The sequence below is a fragment of the Mustela nivalis genome, assembly GCF_964662115.1.
Source record: "Mustela nivalis genome assembly, chromosome: 5".
NCBI lineage: Eukaryota > Metazoa > Chordata > Mammalia > Carnivora > Mustelidae > Mustela > Mustela nivalis.
In genome coordinates this window covers 55,027,372-55,049,854 of record NC_139024.1, presented here as the reverse complement: position 1 = coordinate 55,049,854, position 22,483 = coordinate 55,027,372, and the positions used below count along the sequence as shown (strand labels likewise).

The 22,483-nt window shown below is 33.6% G+C and overlaps 1 protein-coding gene across 6 annotated transcripts in view; it reads left to right on the top strand.

Moving 5' to 3' along the window:
- The window catches only part of STXBP5 (syntaxin binding protein 5), a 175,984-nt gene that overhangs the window by 35,357 nt on the left and 118,144 nt on the right, over positions 1-22,483 (top strand). For all 6 annotated transcript variants that reach the window (XM_082730336.1, XM_082730334.1, XM_082730332.1 and 3 more), the window contains exons 5-7: positions 13,176-13,310; positions 15,018-15,081; positions 19,596-19,679. In XM_082730336.1, coding sequence (XP_082586462.1) covers positions 13,176-13,310; positions 15,018-15,081; positions 19,596-19,679 — 283 coding nt within the window. The remainder of the gene's footprint in view (positions 1-13,175; positions 13,311-15,017; positions 15,082-19,595; positions 19,680-22,483) is intronic.

The following is a 22,483-nucleotide window of genomic DNA, read 5'->3' as shown; positions in this document are numbered from 1 at the left end:
TTTATTTCCAGTACCAGTCACAATGCCTAAGATTTAGTAAATGCTCAAAAAAATTATAGATTGATTGTTACCCCATTGCCTTTGCAGAAAATGGGGAATCTCTTCTTAATCTAGAAGGCATGATGCTTCACAGACTGTGTGGGTTACCTGGGAGATAGGCTAAGAAGGAGAGTTCTCAAACAGAAAAAAATGAGAATATTTGCTCCAGACTAATTCTATATATAATCTTTATTGCTTCCACTAATAGATCCCAAACTAGCTAGGTTATTTGATTATCCTTGGAGTACTACTAGGTCTTTGGCCCATAGCAAGGCTTTTAAAGTTTTTATTTTTTTATTTTTGTAAAAAGAGTGAGATGGAAGAAAAAAGAAATTTGAGTAATAGATTTCTTTTTACTGAACCAGCATGTCTAGGAGCTACAGCAGAATTCTATATATAATAATTTGGCAGTGATTTTGAAGATGAAGTTTTTATTTTCCTTTTCTTGCTTTACTGTATTAGCAAAAACTTACAGAAGTGTTAATGATATTTTCCATAGCAAGTATCTTTTTCTTAGTAATAATTTTAATAATATTGCTTCTAAGATTTTACTGTTAAGCATAATATAGGATGTTGGTTTGAGATAGAATTTTTTTTTTTCTTTCAGATTTGGTTGTCAATTATGGAAGTTAGATTTTAATTGAATACCTTTTTAGCATCTTTTTAAAATTATTCTGTGATTTCTTACCTCTCTTTTTCCCTGTTGAACTGTGGCATTAATAGATATCCTAATATTAAAGATTCTTGTGTGCTTGTGAAAATTTTAGAATAATATTGACAATTCTTTCATTGTTAAGTATGATTCTTAATATATTTTTAAGACTTCTACTTTTTTTTAAAAAACAGGGAAATTTATTATTTTTTTTTTAAAGATTTTATTTATTTGGGTGTGTGTGCATGCATTCAACAGAAAGAGAGAACACAAGTGGGTTATGGCAGGGGCAAGGGGCAGAGGGAGAGGGAGAAGCAGACTCCCTGCTGAGCAGGGAGCCTGATACTGAGCTCCATTCCTGGACCCCCAAATCATGACCTGAGCTAAAGGCGGACATAACTAAGCCACCCAGGTGTCCCAGGATATCTACATTCCTTTTTGAGGTTAGAATAGAACTTTTATTATTTTTTTTTCAGTGTTCCAAAATTCACTGTTGATGCACCACACTCAGTGCTCCATGCAATATGTGACTTCCTTAATATCCACCACCAGCCACCCCCAAGCCCACACTCCCCGCCCTTCCAAAACTGTTTGTTTCTCAGACTCCACAGTTTCTCATGGTTTGTCTCTCCCTCCAATTTCCCCCAACTCATTTTTCCTCCCCATCTCCCAGTGTCCTCCATGTTATTCCTTATGCTCCACAAGTAAGTGAAACCATATGATAATTAACTTTCTCTGTTTGACTTATTTCACTCAGCATAATCTCTTCTAGTCCCTACCATGTTGATATGTTGATAAAAAAGTTGGGTATTCTTTTTTTCTGATGGAGGCATAATACTTCATTGTATATATGGACCATATCTTCTTTATCCATTCGTCCATTGAAGGGCACCTTGGTTCTTTCCACAGTTTGGCAACTTGGTCATTGCTGCTATGAACATTGGGGTACATATGGCCCTTCTTTTCACTACATCTGTATCTTTGGGGTAAATACCCAGTAGTGCAATTGCAGGGTCATAGGATAGCTCTACTTTTAATTTTTTAAGGAGTCTTCACTCTGTTTTCCAAAGTGGCTGCACCAACTTGCATTCCCACCAATAGTGTAAGAGGGTTCCCCATTCTCCACATCCTCTCCAACACTTGCTTACTGTGTTGTTAATTTTGTCTATTCTAACTGGTGTAAGGTCATATATCAATGTGGTTTTGATTTGAATCTCCCTAATGGCTAATGATGATGAACCTTTTTTTATGTGTTTGTTATCCATTTGTATGTCTTCTTTGGAGAAGTGCCTGTTCATGTCTTCTGCCCATTTTTTGATGTGATTATCTGTTTTGTGTGTGTTGAGTTTGAGGAGTTCTTTATAGATCTTGGATCAGAACACAGTGAGCAAACTCCTCAAACATATATATGAAGAGAAACACACACACACTTTTCATATTACAGAGGTGATATTGCAAACAAACAAAAAAAATGCAGTAAATAAAAAAATGCTGTGATGACTCTTATCTAAATGGGAAAAGTGTTTCTACCTCATAACTAAAATAAATTGTAAATCAGTTAAAGATTTTAATGTAAAATGACCACAGAAAAATTAAAACTTGGGAGAATGTTATACAGGGAGTATTTTTAAGATCCGGACAGGGTGTACTTAAATAACATGCACAGAAAAGCACCAACTGTATTGGAAAGGATTAACAGTTCTGTATAACACACTTACCCTAAAGTTAAAAGACAAACCACATCTACAAAAAGAATACAAAATTCAGAGTAATTTGCATTGTACTTTTAAAAAATGGTAACTTCCCCCCCCCCAGTTCTTCATGGCTTATATGTGTATTTTATGAACATTAAGGAAAAAATATGAAAGGATATGTTATCCAGATTATTAATATGACTTAGAATACAATTTGAAGGAGAGGCACACATAATTAAAAAATTAATAAATAAATCTTTCCAGAGGTTCCTGGCTGGCTCAGTCCATGGAGGATGTTTTGGGTCTGAGCCCCATTTTGGGTGTACAGGTTACTTAATAATGAAATCCTTAAAAAAATCATTTTAGATAGTTTGTATGAATGTACAAATAATGTCCTATTTCTGTATATATATCTTGCTATATATATTGTGATAGATGTACACACACACACACACACACACACACATATATATTTAAGGAAAGAGAGAAGCTTTAATAATTAAAAATACATAGCCATAGATTGGAAGATATTTAGAGTATACCTGTCTGTACAATAAAGGTCAATCTAATACAAAAATGCAAAGAAAGGTATAGTTAACAGTTGCTAATGAATACCAGCAAATTTGTTTATCATAACATATGTTATATAAAATACTCTGGCATTTTTATTTCTCAAGGTAAGATCATTAAAAACAGAACTTAAATTCACCACATAACAGGGACAGTTTTTTCAGATGTTATTTTGGTATAGATGATATATACATTTCCATATTTGTTATTCACTGTTTTATTTACTGATATTCAGTTTTTTTAAAAATAGTCATTGATATTAAGGTCTGATTTAACAAGAAAGGTTAGCATGATTTATTTGGACATATTTTCAAATGTTCTTTAATGTTTTATAAAAACTGAGATGTAATGAATAAAACAATACAAATGTAAAATGAACTTCAAGAATTTCTGAAGCTTATTTTTCAAAATATTTGTTACATTGTACTGCTGGGTTATAGATATGATGAAGTTTTTTTAAAGTAGCTATGACAGTTTATCAGAAAAGATATGAGACTGTAAATAGAAAGGAAATCCTTTGAACAGATTTATAAATTGCTTTCAGCTGACTCTGCTGTTATTTTTAATACATTTCCATGTTCATTATTGCAAACTTAAGTTTTCTTCTAATAACAGGAGAGTAGGAAGGTACAGTTAATTTGAGAAAAATATCTAATACCTTTTTAAAATCATCTTGTGCATTCACTTGGTAAACATTGATTGAGATTCTGGTGCATGCAAATTCTGTGGTAAATTCTGGAGAGACATGGAAGTTATAACTGACTAAGGGAGGTGAAATGCCAAATTATAATGCAGTGGAAAGTGTGATATAATATGTAGTGAAATTTTCATGTGAAATTTGGAAGACTAACCAGCAAAAGGATGTATCACCACGTTTTTAAAATTTTAGGTAAAGCATTACAAAGGAGCCCATGTGAACAGATCTGTAGGATTGGTGGAAATTTCCTATATTAACAAAGGGCAAAAGGACTTTCTATTAATGTTCAGATGCATAACCATAAAGAAATCTCACATGTTTAGGGCACTATATCTAGTAAAACATGGCTAGTAGTCCCAGAGAGGATAATTTTAGAAATGTGGAAAAGGTCTGCTTCATGGAAGGCCTTTTATATAATTATAAGAAAGTGATATTCTCAACCTTTTTCCAACTTTAAATCTTTAAATGAATAACATTGTCTGAACAAGATACATTATAAGTGGGTATTTTTTGGTCATTTAGACCATCATATAGATAAGCTACAGACTGGTGCATTTCCTGGTATGTGAATAAGGATTCAGTGCAGGAGTAGAAACCACTATAGGTATTAAGTATAAGGTGATTCAGTTTAGGAATGTAGCTATTTACAAAATACCGAGAAGGGTGCTAGAACTATTGAGTTTCAGGAATTACAATTACTGCCATACAACTACCTCTTGGTACTTGAATTTCAGGAGTACAGCTCTGAATGCTCTTCTGTTTTGTTTTTTTTTTTAAATGTTCAGTTAGCCAACATATAGTACATCATTAGTTTTTGATGTAGTGTTCAACAATTCATTAGTTGCATGTAATACCCAGTGCTCATCACCACACATACCCTCCTTAATACCCATCACCTGGATACCCCATCTTCCCCACCCCTTCCCTTCTGTAACCTTAGTTTGTTTCCCAGAGTCCAGTCCCTCTCATGGTTTTTCTCCCTCTCTGATTTCTTCTCCCTCAGATTTTCCTCCCTTCCCCTATGGCCCTCTATGCTATTCCTTATGTTCCACATATGAATGAAACCATATGATAATTGTGTTTCTCTGCTTGCTTTATTTCACTTAGCATAATCCCCTCCAGTTCCATCCATGTCGATGCAAATGGTAGGTATTCATCTTTTTCTGATGGCTGCGTAATATTCCATTGTATATATGAACGGCATTTTCTTTATCCATTCATCTCTGCTCCTTCCACGGTTCAGCTGTTGTGGACATTGCTGCTATAAACACTGGGGTGATGTGCCCCTTCTTTTCACTACCTTCTTTTCACTACATCTGTATCTTTAGTGTAAATGCCTAGTAGTGCAATTGCTGGGTCATAGAGTAGCTCTATTTTTAACATCTTGAGGAACCTCCATAATGTTTGCCAGAGTGGCTGTATCAGTCTGCATTCCCACCAACAGTGTAAGAGGGTTCATTCCTTTTCTTCACATACTCACCAACATTTGTTGTTTCCTGCATTGTTAATTTTTGCCATTCTAATGGGTATAAGGTGGTATCTCATTGTGGTTTTGATTTGTATTTCCCTGACTACTAGTGAAGTTGAACATTTTTTCATGTGTCTGTGTTAGTCATTTGTATGTCTTTGGAGAAGTGTCTGTTCATGTCTTCTGCCCATTTCTTGACTGGATTATTTGTTTTTTGGGTGTTTGAGAAGTTCTTTATAGATCTTGGATACCAGCCCTTTACCTGTAGTGTCATTTGCAAATATCTTCTCCCATTCTGTGGGTTGCCTTTTAGTTTCATTTATTGTTTCCTTTGCTGTGCAGGTAGAAGCTTTTTATTTTGTTGAAGTCCCAGAAGTTCATTTTTGCTTTTGTTTCCCTTGCCTTTGGAGGCATATCTTGAATGAAGTTGCTGTGGCCAATGTTGAAGAGGTGACTGCCTATGTTCTCCTCTAGAATTTTGATGGATTCCTTTCTCACATGAAGGTCTTTCATCCACTTTGAGTTTATCTTTGTGTGTTGTATAAGAGAATGGTCCAGTTTCATTCTTTTGCATGTGGCTGTCTAATTTTCCCAGCACCATTTACTGAAAAGATTTTTTTTTCCCCATTGGGTATTTTTTCCTGCTTTGTCGAAGATTAGATGACCATAGCGTTGAGGGTCCCTTCTGGGATCTCTGTTCTGCTCCATTGATCTATGTATCTGTTTTTCTGCCAATACCATGCATGTTGTCTTGATAATCGCAGCTTTGTAATATAGCTTGAAGTCAGGCGTCATTATGCCCTCAGTTTTGGTTTTCTTTTTCAAAATTCCCCTGGTGATTCAGGGTCTTTTCTGGTTCCATACAAATTTTAGGATTGTTTATTCCTGCTCTGTGAAAAATGCCAATGGTATTTGGATAGGGATGGCATTGAAAATAGATTGCTCTGGGCAGCATAGACATTTTAACAATGTTTACTCTTCCAGTCCATGAGCATGGACTGTTTTTCCATCTCTTTATGTCTCATTCCATTTCTTTCATATGTATTCTGTAGTTTGTAGAGTTTAGAGCCTTTACCTTTTTGGTTAGGTTAATTCCTAGGTATCTTATGGTTTTTGGTGATATTGTAAATAGAATCAATTAATTGAATTTAAATTCATGTAAAAAAAATGCTCTGGAATGCTGTATCTGGTCCCCACTGCTGTCATAAGTACCTCTTGCCATTCAGGTTTCCTTGAATGCCCTTGTCAGCAGAAACAGCAACAGAAAGATGGTCTGTGCCTGTCTTTTGTCTGAAGATCTCAAGCACATCCATTTAGTAGAAACTTAATCTCATCTGGAACTTTAGCTATGGAAGAATCTGGGAAATAGAAGTTTTAGCTTTTTCGTATCTGCAGAACAGGAAGGCATAGAGGAGAATGTGGAAGAGGATTCTGAGTAATAGTTGGCCAAATTCAGTACACTATAACTCTATACCCTTTTCCCAGATATACTTACACCAAGTTTCACTAAAAATTTAGGGAGCATTATGGTAGAAGATAGGAAGCCATCAGAGTCTTCCAAGTAAGATAATGATGTGATTTCTCTTGGCTTTGAAAATAGTCAGTAATAATGGTTTAAATTAGGCCCAACCATGTGGATAGAGAGGTACTAAATCAGGTATATCTGATTGTTTTGTTAATTAACATAATAAATTCTCACATTTTATGTAGTTTATTTGTTCATTTAATGAATGAAATACTTATTACATAAAAGTGTGATATTTGCTGAGAATATAAAAGTGGTGGTGTATTTCCTGTCATGTTGGGCTGATTTAATGGGATATAAGCATGTAGAAGAGCTTATTTGTTCATATGTCCTTATGGATTAAATACATATGTGGTTTTTTGCCCTTGTTTATAGATGATTAATTTTAACATTACTTAGACTGCATGCGTTCTTCTGTTAAAAATCTTCCAAATTTGGTGCTTGTTGACTATATAGTACTTGACAGACTTACTAAAGCTAAATAGTGAATAGGAGATACATATCACTTCCTAACATGTTATATGTTACATTTTTTAAGTCCCTTAAGCAAATACAGAAATTATTGTGTTCCTAGTAACAACTTTGTGTAGAATGAGTATATCAATTTTTAAGTCCTGTGGAGCAAACTAGAATACAACTCTATTTAGGTACACTCTGAGGGAATTCTACTTGATTATTTATTATTTCTAATACACTTGATTCAACCACATACTATTTTTTTGTTGGGGGGAGCTCCTTATTCATTTTAAGATTCCTTTTCAGGCTCAATTTAATATACTATTCTTATACTATCTGATCTTACTAGTGTTTACTGAGTTTTAATGTCTTCCATGTGAGGCTCAATTATGTTGTTTTAATTATTTTCAGTATAACATTATGCTTTAATATGTCAGCACATAAATTTAAATTAACTTGTTCTCCTGGTATCAGTAAAAACTAAAGTCACTCTCAACTACTGTGATCTATATCACCTTATAATAAAAATCTTTATAACAAAGTGTTTGAAGAACAACAGTCATGAGTTTCAGCCAAATGGTAATGTTTGAGCTTTATGATAAATGCACTGGTGGCAGTCTTAAAAATTTCCCAGGGTCTTTTTAATTTAGTTCTAAGAAATATAAGAATTTGTTTTTCCTGTATTTTTTTATAACTTCATATAAAAAGATTTTGACTGAACAGATTATGTTAAATAACAGGTCAGTTATCTATTGCTTGCATATCAAAACATCCCAAAACTTGAAAGGCTAAAATAACAGCCATTTTGTTTGCTTACATTTCTGTAGGTCAGTACTTGAGGTGAGCTTATTAGCACAAGTAGTCTTTCCCCTGTACTCACTTATGCAGCCATAGTTATCTGGCTGCTCAATTGGATTGGATGATCTGTAGTTTTCCTTCCATGTCTGTTGGTTGATACTGGCTGCGGGCTGGGCCAGAGTCTCCCAACAGGTTAGATTGGGCTTTATCATATGGTTCCTGGGTTCTAAAAGCATAAGAAAGAGAACAAGCCCCAGTGTGCAAGTGCTTTTCAAATCTTTGCTTGTGGCAGAGCTGCTAATGTCTCAGTGGCCAATGCAAGTCATAAGATCCTAGAATCAGTGTTGGGAGAGACTGTACAAGGGAGTGGATTCAGGGAGGGAAAGGAGATCTCTTGGGGGATATTACTGTAGTAGTATAGTGATAATTTACTTCATTGTTGAAACTATTTTCAGTGTTTCTTTGCATCTGTTGATCTAAACTCTTCAAGAAACCTCTTTGTCCCATGGCTATTTTGTGCCACTTGTTTCATGACTGCTTTTACTGAAAAATACTAGCTTTCTATTATGGATCACTTTCATAGAATCATAAACAACAAATCTCTTTGTCTACACATATACGCAATGCACACATATACATGTATACATATATATACATCTAGATATGCATACACACACACACATATATGTATACATACATATGTGTGTATCTGTATAGTTTTAAGTGCTCCAATCAGTGTGACTCCTTTTAAATAATACAATCTTTTCATCAATTTATTACTTTAAAGCCTGAACAGTTATGCTTTAAGTCTTCTTTAAACTTTCAACAAAGAAAGCTAATTTTTTTAAAAGATTTAATTTACCTGAGAGAGAGTGAGTGTGCCAGCATGAGTAAGGGGGTGCAGAGAGACAAACAGACTCCCATCTGAGCAGGGAGCCGGACACAGGCTTCGATTCCAGAACTCTGAGATCATGACCTGAGCCAAAGGAAGACACTTAACTGATTGAGCCACCCAGGGACCCTAGATTTTTATTTTATTAAACAATGAAATATAGTCATTTTGTATAACAAATACTAAAAGAGCCCATTAAATATGTATAATAAGTCCAGTTTGTCTCAACAACCAGTTTTATATTTTGGTGACTGATTAAATTGCCCACAAATTTATGATCTTTCACTTCTTAGTAGGTCATGTTGATTGAGTTGCTTTTCTAGTAGTTTGTCTTGGGGGACCACATTTTCTTATGGCATTTTCCTAAATCAATGGCATGGTGTTTTATTTGGTTGCAATATGGAATTTTAGTTTTCTTACTATTTCTATTCTCATTTGTTCAGAATTTGCTATTTAAGAAATTTTCAATTGTAATAAAAACATTTGACTTCCCCCTCCTTTAACTGAGTCAAATAATGAAGATAGTTATGGAGCAGAGTAATTTTCCCGTTATTTCTATAAAAGACTCATTCTATGGACCATGTTAAAGTCTTGATGATGGATATTAAATGAAAATTTTAATTAAGTTCCTTCTTCAAATGTTAAATAGTAGTTTGTTTTCACTTCCACAGAACAAAGATGCTTTAAATTTTTCAGCTGTATAAGTTGGTTTTATAATTGAGAAAAAACTTATGATGGCAGCTAATATTGAAAAAGTGAATCTATGGGAAAGTTCCAGATATTTTGCTGAACATTGAAAAATTTATTCTTACTTCGTTCCCTTAAATATTTGAGAAAAAACTACAGTATGCTGTTGTACTGGGAATAGAAAATATTATATGACTACATCCAGAATCTCTACTGTTAAAGTATAAGTATTTGAAGCATATTATGTAAATAATTTTGTAAGAATTAAAGTCAAAGATGGGTCATGTAATTGTGTTAAGTCAGTAACTACTGCTTTGTAGCAGTGAAGAATAAAGAAGAATTGCAAAGTAGTGGAACATATCCAGAAGTTGGGTGTTTCTGATTTTGTTTTTGTTGTTATCTGGTCATTATTTTGGCTTATTTATGTTAAAATTATTTTCCAATTTTCAAGACGTTTTGCTCTATTCATGTTCTAGTTTATCACACATTTCGAATGAAATGGTTGTTTTTATGTTTATTTGTTCATTTTATACCTGGTTTGTTGTTGCTCTTTTATGTACTTCAGATAGTTAAAATTTGCCTTGAACTTCTAGTTGGTAGACTATCACTTAGTAATAATTAGCTAACATTTGTTGAACACTTATCTGTTTCAGGGGCCATTTTAAGCATCTGGCATGCTTAGTCTTATTTGATCCTCAGTGGAACACTGTCAGGGTAGATGTCCTTTGCTGCTTTGAAACTGAGGCTCTGAGAGATTGAGTGGTTTACCTAAATTCTCAGGCTCATGAGCAACAGAGCTGGAAATTGAATATAGGCAGTCTATTCCAGAGCTTATGCCTACATATTATCAGAAAATCACATTCTTTTTTCATAATCGCTAAATCCACAAATCTCTGAAAACACAAAATTTTAAAACAGCTTTATTGAGGGTATAATTTACCTACAATAAGCTGTACATACTTAAAGTGTCAATTTGATACATTTTGACACATATATATACTCACGAAACTGTCATCATAATCAAGGTAACAAACATACAAATCACCCCAAAATGTTTCCTTGTGGTTATCCCTCCCCTGTTCTGTTTCTAACTTCCATCTCCACAATCTCCAGGTAACCATGATCTGCTTTCTGTTAAAATAGATTTGTTTGCATTTCCTATTGCATATAAATTATATATAAATAGAATTATACAGTATGTATTTTTATCTGGCTTTTCCCCCTCATGATAAGGACTTTTGAGATTCATCAATGTTTTTGCACATATTAGTAGTTTATTCCTTTTTACTATTAAATAGTATCTTGTTATAGGTACGTAACAATTGTTCATCCATTTACCTGTTGACGGACATTTGGATACTTGGATTGTTTCCAGTTTTTGGCTATTATAAAGCTGTTATGGAACATATGTGTATAAGTCTTGTATAGAGCTATGTTTTTCTTTTCTTTTCCTTGGGTCAGTGCCTAAGAATGGAATGGATCCATCATAGAGTATTTTTATGTTTAACTTCTTAAGAAACTGCCAGTGACTATAGTTAATAAAAATACTATATTTTATATTTGAGAGTTGCTAGAGGAGTAGAAGATCTTAAAAGTTCTAATTACAAGAAAAATAAAACTATATGGTGATGGATATTTCAACTAGATTTATTGTGATCATATTGCCATATATACACATATTGAATTATTATGGTGCACATTTGAAACTAATATAGTATTACATGAAAATTATATCCCAGTTAGAAAAAAGACTGCCACAATGATACTTTAGGATATATAATGCATTTATGAGATACTACTCCCATTTTAGGTGATATGCACAGTTTGCATTATGTACTTCTTTACAATTTGGAAAATTCAGGGGTGCCTGGGTGGCTCAGTGGGTTAAGCCTCTGCCTTCAGCTCAGGTCATGATCTCAGGGTCCTGGGATCAAGCCCCACATCAGGCTCTCTGCTCGGCAGGGAGCCTGCATCCCCCTCTCTCTCTGCCTGCCACTCTGCCTACTTGTGATCTCTCTCTGTCAAATAAATAAATAAAATCTTTAAAAGAAAAAAAAATTTGGAAAATTTAGAATTCTGAAACCCCTATCGCCCTAGAGTTTTCAGAAAGATATTTTGGACTTACTGCTGTGTGAAGTAAAAGGGTACTATAAAATGTTTTTTTGATTCAGTAGACATTTCTCTGCTTTAGTTAAATTTATATAAATCCCTTAGAAAGATGACCTGTTACTATATAAAACCCTTAACAAAAAAATACAGATAATGAACCTTAATTATCTAAATGAACATTCCCTTGAGGAAATAGAACATGAGTTGCATGTACATTTATTTGATAAGTATTTTCATCTTGAAAATTTTCTGTAATGAAATTGTGGTAATGGGAATAACAACACTGTGTTTACTATATCTTGCCTAAAACCTAGTGTCCGTATTGACAGTCTAGCACTGATTATGATTGTGCAGTATTTGAAGTGCTGTGCTATGGGAATTTTAAGTAGTATATTTTGAGAGACATAATAGGTTATCTGAAAAGAAAGACCATGATATAATTTCATAATATACTGATTTTTTTACTAAAAATAAGTGCTGCAAAAAGAATAAGATAATGTCCATTTTTAAAAATTTTTTTTTTAAGATTTTATTTATTTATTTGACAGAGAGAGATCACAAGTAGGCAGAGAGGCAGGCAGAGAGAGAGAGAGGAGGAAACAGGTTCCTTGCTGAGCAGAGAGCCCAATGCGGGACTCGATCCCAGGACCCTGGGATTATGACCTGAGCTGAAGGCAGTGGCTTAACCCACTGAGCCACCCAGGCGCCCAATAATGTCCATTTTTTATTATGAAGTCAAATGAGCTAAAAATAGAAAGTGTTTGAAATTTTTGGAATGATCATAAAATTTAATACATGCATGTAAATTATAATTTGTTAATCCAGCCTATCATATCATCATGACATAGGAAGAGATAGTTATCTAAGCCTCAGTGTGGAGGATCTCTGCCCTCCCTGAGGCTTACAAGTTAGTGAGGAAGGTAGATCCTACCTGTCTTAAAAGCTTAAAAGTCTAGCCTAATAGAGATGCAAAGTATTGGGATTTCAGTTTGAATAAAGGTGGTATTTGAACTGAATCTTGAATAGAAGAAAAATACCAACTGGAGGAGCATTTTGTCTGGAAGGGATAGTAGGTACAAGTGATGAGAAAGATTAGTGTGTTTAATAACTCTGAAAAAATGTAATAATACTTTGGGGTCAGTCTTAGACTCATAGTTTGTGGCTTAATGGTTAAATTTGTGATGTGCCTCATGGTGTGATGAGCACTGGGTGTTATACATAACTGATGAATCATTGAACACTAAATCTGAAACGAATGAGGTACTGAATGTTGGCAGATTGAATTTACATTAAAAAATGAAAAAAAATTGTGATGTGCCTAAGTAGCACAATGACTGACATAGATTTGAAATGCTAACTTTAAAGCTCATCTTTCTGTCAAGCCATGCTGTCTATTTACTGTAGGGTCTTATGTTTGACATATAAGTTAAGTTTTCATATTAAAAATTAATCACAATGAGTAAGTAAATCTGGTTGTATGTCATTTTTACCTTTCCTAAATTATATATCATGATTAACCCTCAAATGCAATTAATAAAATTTACAGACATTTTTCTAATTACCTTTTTGGATATACTTTCTCTTGCAGGGTTACATTTTGCCATCTGCCTTTCCAGAGTAAGTGGCTCTATGTGGGCACTGAGCGAGGTAATATACATATTGTCAATGTGGAGTCCTTCACACTCTCAGGCTACGTCATTATGTGGAATAAAGCCATTGAACTGTGAGTTTGAGCACGTATTCCATGTCTGAAAGTGTCAGTACCATATATGGTATCTTTGTATAATAGCTAGTTAGTAAATCCATATGGAATTAAATATGTCAGACATTCTTGATATTAAACACAGTTTTTAACCTTTTCTAATTGTTATTAGCAGTTTGTAAGTTTAAGTCTTTATAGATAGAAGAACATATGCATATATGACATGTGTATGTCTGTACAAGCTGTAGCACAAGTTCAATGAAATAATTCTTAGGTGAAAAACACTCCAGGTTTTGTTTTGTTTTGTTTTGTTTTCCCTGTGTTTTTATCTTCTGGTTATTTTTCTTTCAAATGCTGCTCATACCCCATTGGGTTGCCTCCAATGATTAGAAAACATTGATCTAAACTTGATATGATTTAATTGACAAATATAATGTAAATGTTTGCAGTGTAATAAATACAGAATTTGACAATTAATTTCCCCTAATTGTGATATAATAATTGTTTTAACATCAAGAACATGGTTGAGCTGTAAGGCTGTAAGGATCCTTAGCACCAACTTTGCACTCAGTGTTCGAATCTCATCTTTATATCTTACCTCAAGTTATTTCTTGTATTATTTAGACATAAAAATCAAAATTTAAGGATTTTGGCAAGGTTAATTTTCAATGTTGTTTTTTTTTTTTAATAAATAGTTCTGTGCTGTTTCATTCCACAGGATTTGACATTAAAGATAAATTGGTAGCATCTCTCTTCAGTAATGTCTTGGTGCACCTGTGATAGTGTATTAAACTTGGTTTTCTTTCCTGTGACAAGGATACTATCATATCTCACTCCCTTAGTATAAGGTGTGGGTTTTGCTCTCTGTTCTGTGAATTGATCATGATATCTAGTGGGTAGGCTTAGTACAGATGTCTTTATGGTTTCACAAAGATCTCTCATCAACTGGACTGGTGTCTCAAGCCCTCGGAATTTATGAATAGGGAGGTGCTTATTCCTACTGTGTGGGCATAAGCTCAGCTCCATTCTTAGCTGTATGACTTTTTTTTCTTTGACCAAGTACAGTAGCATTATTTTTGTTGACTTTTTAAAAAACACAATAGAATTTTTTCTATTTTTCTTGTGAACTATGAAACTGGATGAGATGCCCCATTTGGAGGCTAGAGTTGAGTAAAATAAGATAGCAAAATTTTAGATGATGCTCTATTTAAAAATATTAATTCTGAGGATTATACCATGAGAATAGGGTTTTTTTTTTATGTGTGTGCTAAAATCCTTAATTGAAGATTCTCTCTTATATAGAAAGTATACTTATAAATTTTGCTGACTTGTATCAGTGTCACTGTTTTTCTTTCCATTCCCTTTTTTTTCTTTTTTTTCAGTTTTTATTTAAATTCCAATTAGGTAACATACAGTATAATATTAGTTTCAGGGGTACAAAACAATATGGTGTTTCAGCACTTCCATGCAATACCCAGTATTCATCACAAATGCACTCCCTGATCCTTATCACATATTTAACCCATGTATTTAACCCCTATCCATATTTTTCTTCTGATTCCTATCTTAATCCATATTAAGAACTATTCATCTCTTATACATCACTTACTGAATTGTCTTCCTCCTTAGTAAATATATATTTATTTTTCATTCATTGTTTTCATTGTGATGAATATATAGTTGTATTGAAATATTTAATTGAGAAAAAAACTTACTGTTCTGTTTTAGGTCATCTAAATCTCATCCAGGACCAGTTGTCCATATAAGCGATAACCCAATGGATGAAGGAAAGGTAGAATTTTTTTTCTAAAAATACATATTTATTAAATGCATGGATTTTGGTATTTTTTAAAAATAAAGTGTTCTAGTATCACATACATTTACTTGGCAAAATTGAGATTTCTAGCAAAAGTTGTACGTCAAAGACGTGTACTGGTTTATTTATATATTATGAAGAACAAGTGAAATATTTAGAATAATTTATAATTTAAAGAACAAAAGCCCCTAAGACAGATAAAATTTAATAATTACTTGTAAAGTTATTAATTTATTTTTAGTTTATTAATATTTTCTGGTAATCCTGGCAAAAACTGTTTTCTTTTGGTTTTGAATTATTTTCAACCCTTATACAATTTTTGTAATATTTATCACATAATGCCTTATGTTAGAGTTGTCTATATCTCATCTCCCTTAAAATTTTCTTCTTAGATAGCCTAGATTAATAATATATTTTTTTAAATAGTACTTCATTTTTTATATTCAAACCAGTTTCATATAGTCAGTATCTAATTGTTGTTTAGATTTGTTAATACACTTAAAAATAGAGATTATGCCGAGTGAAGTAAGTCAAGCAGAGAGAGTCAGTTATCATATGGTTTCACTTATTTGTGGAGCATAACAAATAGCATGGAAGACATGGGGAGTTAGAGAGGAGAAGGGAGTTGGGGGAAATTGGAAGGGGAGGTGAACCATGAGAGACTACGGACTCTGAAAAACAATCTGAGGGGTTTGAAGTGGCGGGGGGTGGTGGGAAGTTGGGGTACCAGGTGGTGGGTATTATAGAGGGCACAGATTGCATGGAGCACTGGGTGTGGTGAAAAAATAATGAATACTGTTATGCTGAAAATAAATAAAAAATAAATTAAAAAAAAGAAGTATGGATAAAATAAATCTGAACCATTAATGTAGAAAAAAAAATAATAATAAAATTGCCTTTTCCATGAATCTCTTTACTAATTCAATCTCTTAAGTAGTTCTATTTAATGATATTTCTCTACTTATATAATTTTATGATATTAGCCTACATAAACACCAGGATGTTTATCACTATCAGAAGTCAGTGAAATGAAATTTCTAGATTTTGTAGAGGTTTTTTCTTCCCTCAGTTGGTGGGAATGGTCTAGCCTGTATGTGAACACTATTCTGTTATTTGCTGGTAGGAAAATAAAAGGATAGCTATACTGTTTGGAGTTAGCTTGTAATCATACAAATGCATGTTTTGAGGGAAACTTCACACAGAGCAAGTTACAGTAGCCTGTACATACCTCCACTCCATTTTCCTTGCTACAAAGTTCTTGTATAGAAGCCAAGACTTCTGGTGGGAGGCATGGCAAGAGAATTGAAAACTTTCCTCCCTTCTACCCGGATTCAGTAGATAAGTCATTTCAGTCCTTTCTATGCAGTGTCTCTTTTCTATTCAGTCTTATGACTACTAAAGTTCAAGGTGTTCCAACCCATTGATGAGCCATTTCCACATCAATCTTCTTAGAATGCCATTTTAATATTATTGCTCTCCTGTTAAAAAAAGTTTTCAGTGGTTCTACAGTAGCTAACAAAATAAATTTCCTTAAAACATAGCCCTAGGTTTTATTGTCTTTCAGAATATCTTTATCAGAATGCTGTGCTGAAGTAAATAGTTATTTTCTATATTTGAGCTGCTCATTAATGCCTCCATGGCTCCTTTATGTGAGTCTCTCTCTGTTTGAAATGCTTTCCCACTATTCTCTCTTTGCTGAATACCTACCCACATTATGAAACTCAGATTAAATGTATTTCTTTCATGATATCTTTGCTGATAATCCTGACTAAAAATGCTTTCTTTCAATTCCAAATTCATTAACACCTTAGTTGTACAAGTTTTATAGTATTTGCCACATATTGCCATGTATTAGAAATATGTGCACATCTCACTTCCCCTGAACTTGAAAGACCCCCAAAAGCATAGAGAAAATATTTATGAAGGTTTATGTTTCCCATAGTACCCAACATAAAAATAATAATGCCTTAGTGTATACTTAATTTATTGTATAAATAAATTGTGTATAATGCTTATTATTATCCTCATTTTTTTGAAACCTGGTATTATGTTATTCTCCTTAGTTTCCGGAGTTAACCTCACTCAAACATTTTTGAAATACTAAGGTACTGGAATAGATAATATTGTCCAACATTTGATTTCTAATAGAAAAATCCACTTTATATCAGTGACTCTACTGTTTTCCAAAGATCTCTGTGACACTGTGTTGCTAAAGAAAGGTATAAAGTGACAGGGCAGCTTCCTCCAAAACTAACCTTATGGTAGACGCCACCACATTAAGCAAAGGTTTTAGTGAAGGAAGTTAGGTATTAGTGTAAAATGACTTATGATGATAACAGTAATAACTACCACTTACTGAATTCTCCTTTGTTTTGGGCACTGTGCTTTCTACTTTATATGCACTATTTTATTCTATCATCTTAACAATTTTTAAGTTAGTTATCTTCCCTAATTTACAGATGAAGAGGCAAAGACTTCGTGTGATTTTGTGTTCCAGAGGTACAAAGCTAGATATCGGTGAAGCTGGGATTTTGAATACTGATTCTTCTGATTTCATTCCCAGAGTTATTGATGTAGAGAGTTAATTCATATTCAGCATGCCCATTAATGCTTTTATGAAATAAAAAATAAAAGGAAACTAGCCAGCAGAATACAAATTAGTATCTCTGAGTTATGAAAGATTCTAGTGAGAATAAATACTATGTCTTTAAGTTAGCTTTTTGATTTTTTAATACTTAGAGGTTATGTGGATTAAAGCTTAACCTGTTAGCATAGATTTCTAACATTCTTAGGATGTTAGAGCTGGCTGAAGGGGGTTAAAACTTACTATAACCCTCTTGTTATTAAGATCTGGATGGGTAAAATTATTTCCTTAATGTTACATGGCTTCTAAGTAACAGATGTTTAAGACTAGAGCTTAAGTGACCTGTGCCCTGAGCCAATCCAGTGCTCAGTTAGTCACATGTCTAAGATATTTAGAAGGACTAGGAAAAGATAAAGGAAACAAATACCAGTTTTTTTAGAAGGAGTATATATGTCACATTGCCTAGGCAAGAACAATTTATGTAGCAAAATTAACTGTACTTCCTACAAAGGTGAGGAGAGTTTTGTTAGCTTCAGTTATTGCCCCTCCAAGTATCCCTGTAGTCTGAACTCCACTAAATTGCTATCTTATTAAAATTACTGGGTTTGGGGACACCTGGGTGGTTCAGTGGTTAAGGGTCTGTCTTTGGCTCAGGACAGGATGATTAAGCCCCACATCTGGCTCCCTATTTAGTGGGGAGTCTGCTTCTGCCTCTGTCCTTCCCCTCTGCTCATGTTCTCTCTCTGGCTCTCTCTCAAATAAATGGAAATCTTAAAAAAAAAAACAACAACAACAACAAAAAAAACCTAGGTCTGCCCTAACTATGTTCATATCCCCAGATTACATGAAGTATTGGCTACCTACTAATCATATATGTATTCACTAAATAAACATTTATTGAGCATCTCCTGTGCACTAGGCAGGATATTAGAGACATATAGGTGAAAATGCATGTGCTAACATAGGAGAAGGAGGATCTTAATCTATCTAGAAGAATTGGGGGCTGGCTTACCCAAGGGAGCAATACTAAATTGGGACTTAAAAAATGAATAGATCACTCAGTGAATAAAAGAATAGGAGGTTTCAAGCAAAGGGGATATTGAGATTTGAAAAATGTCAAGGTGGAGATTTGTGGGCAGTAGAGGCTAGATATTCATTCACAAAAAAACGTATTAAGTACCTACAACATATCAGTCAAGCTCTGTGCCTTATGGTAGTGGTGAACAATATAAGAAGAGTCCTTGCCTAAATAAACTAGTGTTATAGTCAATAAGAGAATTCAGCTAAGGAAAAGGCCATTATTGTGTAGTGACCCTTCAGATTAAAAAATGTACACAGTGCTGTTGGAACACATAGAAATGGGATTGATTTACATTTGGTAGGTCAGGGAAGGCTTCTTAAAGGAAATGATAGCTAAAACAACATTGGAAAAATTAGTAGGATTGGTCAAAGAGGATAACTTCACTGTCACCACTGGAAGTAAGAGTCTGAATCTTATGAGAAGGATCTAGGCTAGATATAACTTGGAACTTTTCAATAGATGAGTCAATGACATTGCCTGATAATGTTTACCTTAAAGTTTGTAAACTTTAAAGCACATACAAATGTTAATTTTTATTTTAATTTATTATGTTATATTAATGAAAATATACACTCAGGACTTCAAAATGTTACTATTTTCTTTCTCAATAATTAGTTATATAAGTTAAGTCCATAATCATCAAAGGCATATAAATATGCAGTGCACTATTCTCATTTGTCATTCATGTGATTGTCAGTGCAGATGTTTAATTAATTATAACTTTATCCTTGAAGATACAAATGATAATAGTTATCTTTATTGTCAGCATATAAATGTTTCACATAATGTCATTCCTAGGTCATGTGAAATTGTCTTTTATTACAGCTTTTGATTGGCTTTGAATCAGGAACAGTAGTGTTATGGGACCTCAAATCAAAGAAAGCCGACTACAGATACACGTATGATGAGGTAATACTATTTTTACTAATCAAATATTATTGTCATTTTTCTAATTCAGAGTAGATTCTTTAAGAACTTAATTGGTGATTTTAGTTGAGGCAGCCTTTGTAATTGCAGTAACACACACACACACACACACACATAAATAAAATAGATAATCCCGTATCTCAAATGATTTAAAAACAATCTCTTTTCCATTCCTGTTATTTGGCCATCTAATCGCCTTAATTCTGGTACCCGTGTGACCAGATTCTCATGTATTCTTCTAGAGGTATTCTGTTATCTATAAGCAAATTAATAAATGTATCCTAAATAAATCCTATTTCTGTATTATAGACAACTGATAGTATACTGTAGACAGTTATAGTTTTGCTTGCTTTAAGATCCAAATAGAGATTAACTGTGATTGATTAATGTCTTTTGTGTTTCTTTTAAACTGTAGGCCACTCCTCTTACTCTTTGCTTTCCCTTTCTTATTTCATTCCTTCCTTTTGGCCATGTATTCACTGAAGATAGTTTCTCAAAGACTAGATTTTTCTGATTCCAGAAAAAATGTTCTCATGTTCTAGAAAAATCTAGGGCTTAACACTTGTGTTTAACATTTTTTTTTTTTTTTTTACTCCCCCTTAGGTTTCCTATAAAATAGATAGGTTACTGAGTCTTGACCAAATTCAGGTTCATTTTTCATTTTTAGCTAGCTTTCTTCTTAAATGATGCTGATGCTCTTCTGTCAGTTGGAGTGTTAGTGTCTGTGAGGTTAGCACCCAGTGCTGTTCAAAGCCTAGATTTATTAATACATACAGGTTGCAAAATGAAGATGTTCTAATTCTGTAATTCCTTCCCTTTTATTAGCTCAGGCACTTTAGTGTAAAGAGAAACTTCTCACCTACTATTTGGTTAAATAGTAGTATAGTTAATAAAGGAAAGCATAAATGATTCTTATCTTTTATTTCAGTATTTATTCTAAAGGGGTTCTGTAATGATCCCAGTGGTGACCAATCTGTTCTTCCTTTTAGTTTCATTATATACTTAAAGATTTAAACATATTTGATGCACTTCAATACACTGACATTATTGTCCTTTTTGATTTTCAAATTCTCCCATTTTGGTCATGAACCACCTCCTTTTGGTTCCTGAGTTCTTTTTTGATAATAGTCTTAGATGGCTTCCCTGCTTTCTGTTACAAAGAGGTATTAACTATTAATCTTGTATATTTTTGTTTCTAACCTAGAATAAGATTTTTTTCTTATGAAATGTGGCTTCTTTCAGTGTGAAATGATATCTAGTAACTATAATCTGAGGATTAGCAGGGTCATGATTTCTAATTCAATGAATAGAGCTAGGAAATGTATAACTGGTTTTGCTTATTTTTAAGACAAAATATGTCTTCATATCATTGCGTTCAGTTACTTAAAACAGCAGATTATATTGAGTAACTATAATAATACTTGGAATACTTCATAAATGTTTGTATGTGGTCTTTGTAAGCATGGCTAAAAGAATTTCCTTTGTTTTCATAGCTGCATACTTTTTGTTTTGTGTTTTATCATGCTTTTTATTTTCAAAGTTTTTAGTTAGTATTCACTGTGGTTCACTAATCAAGATCCTAAAAATATAAAAAAGAACATTTTTTTTAAATTTTTTATTTTTTATAAACATATATTTTTATCCCCAGGGGTACAGGTCTGTGAATCGCCAGGTTTACACACTTCACAGCACTCACCAAAGCACATACCCTCCCCAATGTCCATAATCCCACCCCCCTTCTCCCAACCCCCCACCCCCAGCAACCCTCAGTTTGTTTTGTGAGATTAAGAGTCACTTATGGTTTGTCTCCCTCCCAATCCCATCTTGTTAAAAAAAGAACATTTTTAATAAAGGTCTCTTTTAATCTCATTGGAAGTTTTGTCCTGTAAATCTATTTTTTAAACTAAAATCAGAGCAGATTTTAAAAATTCACCTTTTTTTTTTGTTTTGCTTCTTATGAATTTAGATAGTGATCTTGGTTTTAGCCATTATAGAGTCACAGTGACTGGATTTACCCTCTTGCCTTAAACAAATACTTGGAAAAATACATGAAACAAAAAATAATTTCATGTATTTTTAGAAATTAGATAGCAAGTAGTAAGAACAGTGATTCCTTAGAGAGTAAACAAACAAGGGGAGCCATTTAGTTGCCTTAGCTTATGGCCCAGAGATTTTCCAGGTCTCAGTACATAAAGAGGAAACCTAGGTGGGAACTCCACAGTTGCTCTGAATTAAGGAAACAGAATTGGGAATTTGGGGGAAGCTGAAGTGTTTGTAGCTAAGATAAGGTACCAAAGGGTAGTGAACTACGTAGAGAAAGAGAAGTGTACAGGGAACACCCTACCCTGAGTTTTAAGGTAAATACTGATTAGTGTGTGACTGTGAGGCTTAGAAAAGATCCATCAAAAAGGAATAGGCAAAACAATTGTAGTAGCACACAGGGCCAAGAATAGATTACATTAGTAACAGAGTGGAGAAATCTTGTAACGCACAGAACATCAGGAAAAGTACTCAAAAGGTATTACCTCAGTAGTGGGGCTACACTAATCCCAAAGACACATCTGGAGGGCCTAACAAAGCTTAAAATCAAGACTTGAGAAGTCTAAACTGTTTTCAAATAACATGACTACTCAAAAAAGCTCAACAAATATTACAAGGGATATAATAATAACCCACCATAAATTTCACAGTAGTTAGCATCCAAATAAAAATCTGAGGCATAGAAAGAAGCCAGAAAGTATAATACAAAATGAAGAGAATTCAGTCATTAGAATCAGACTCTGAAA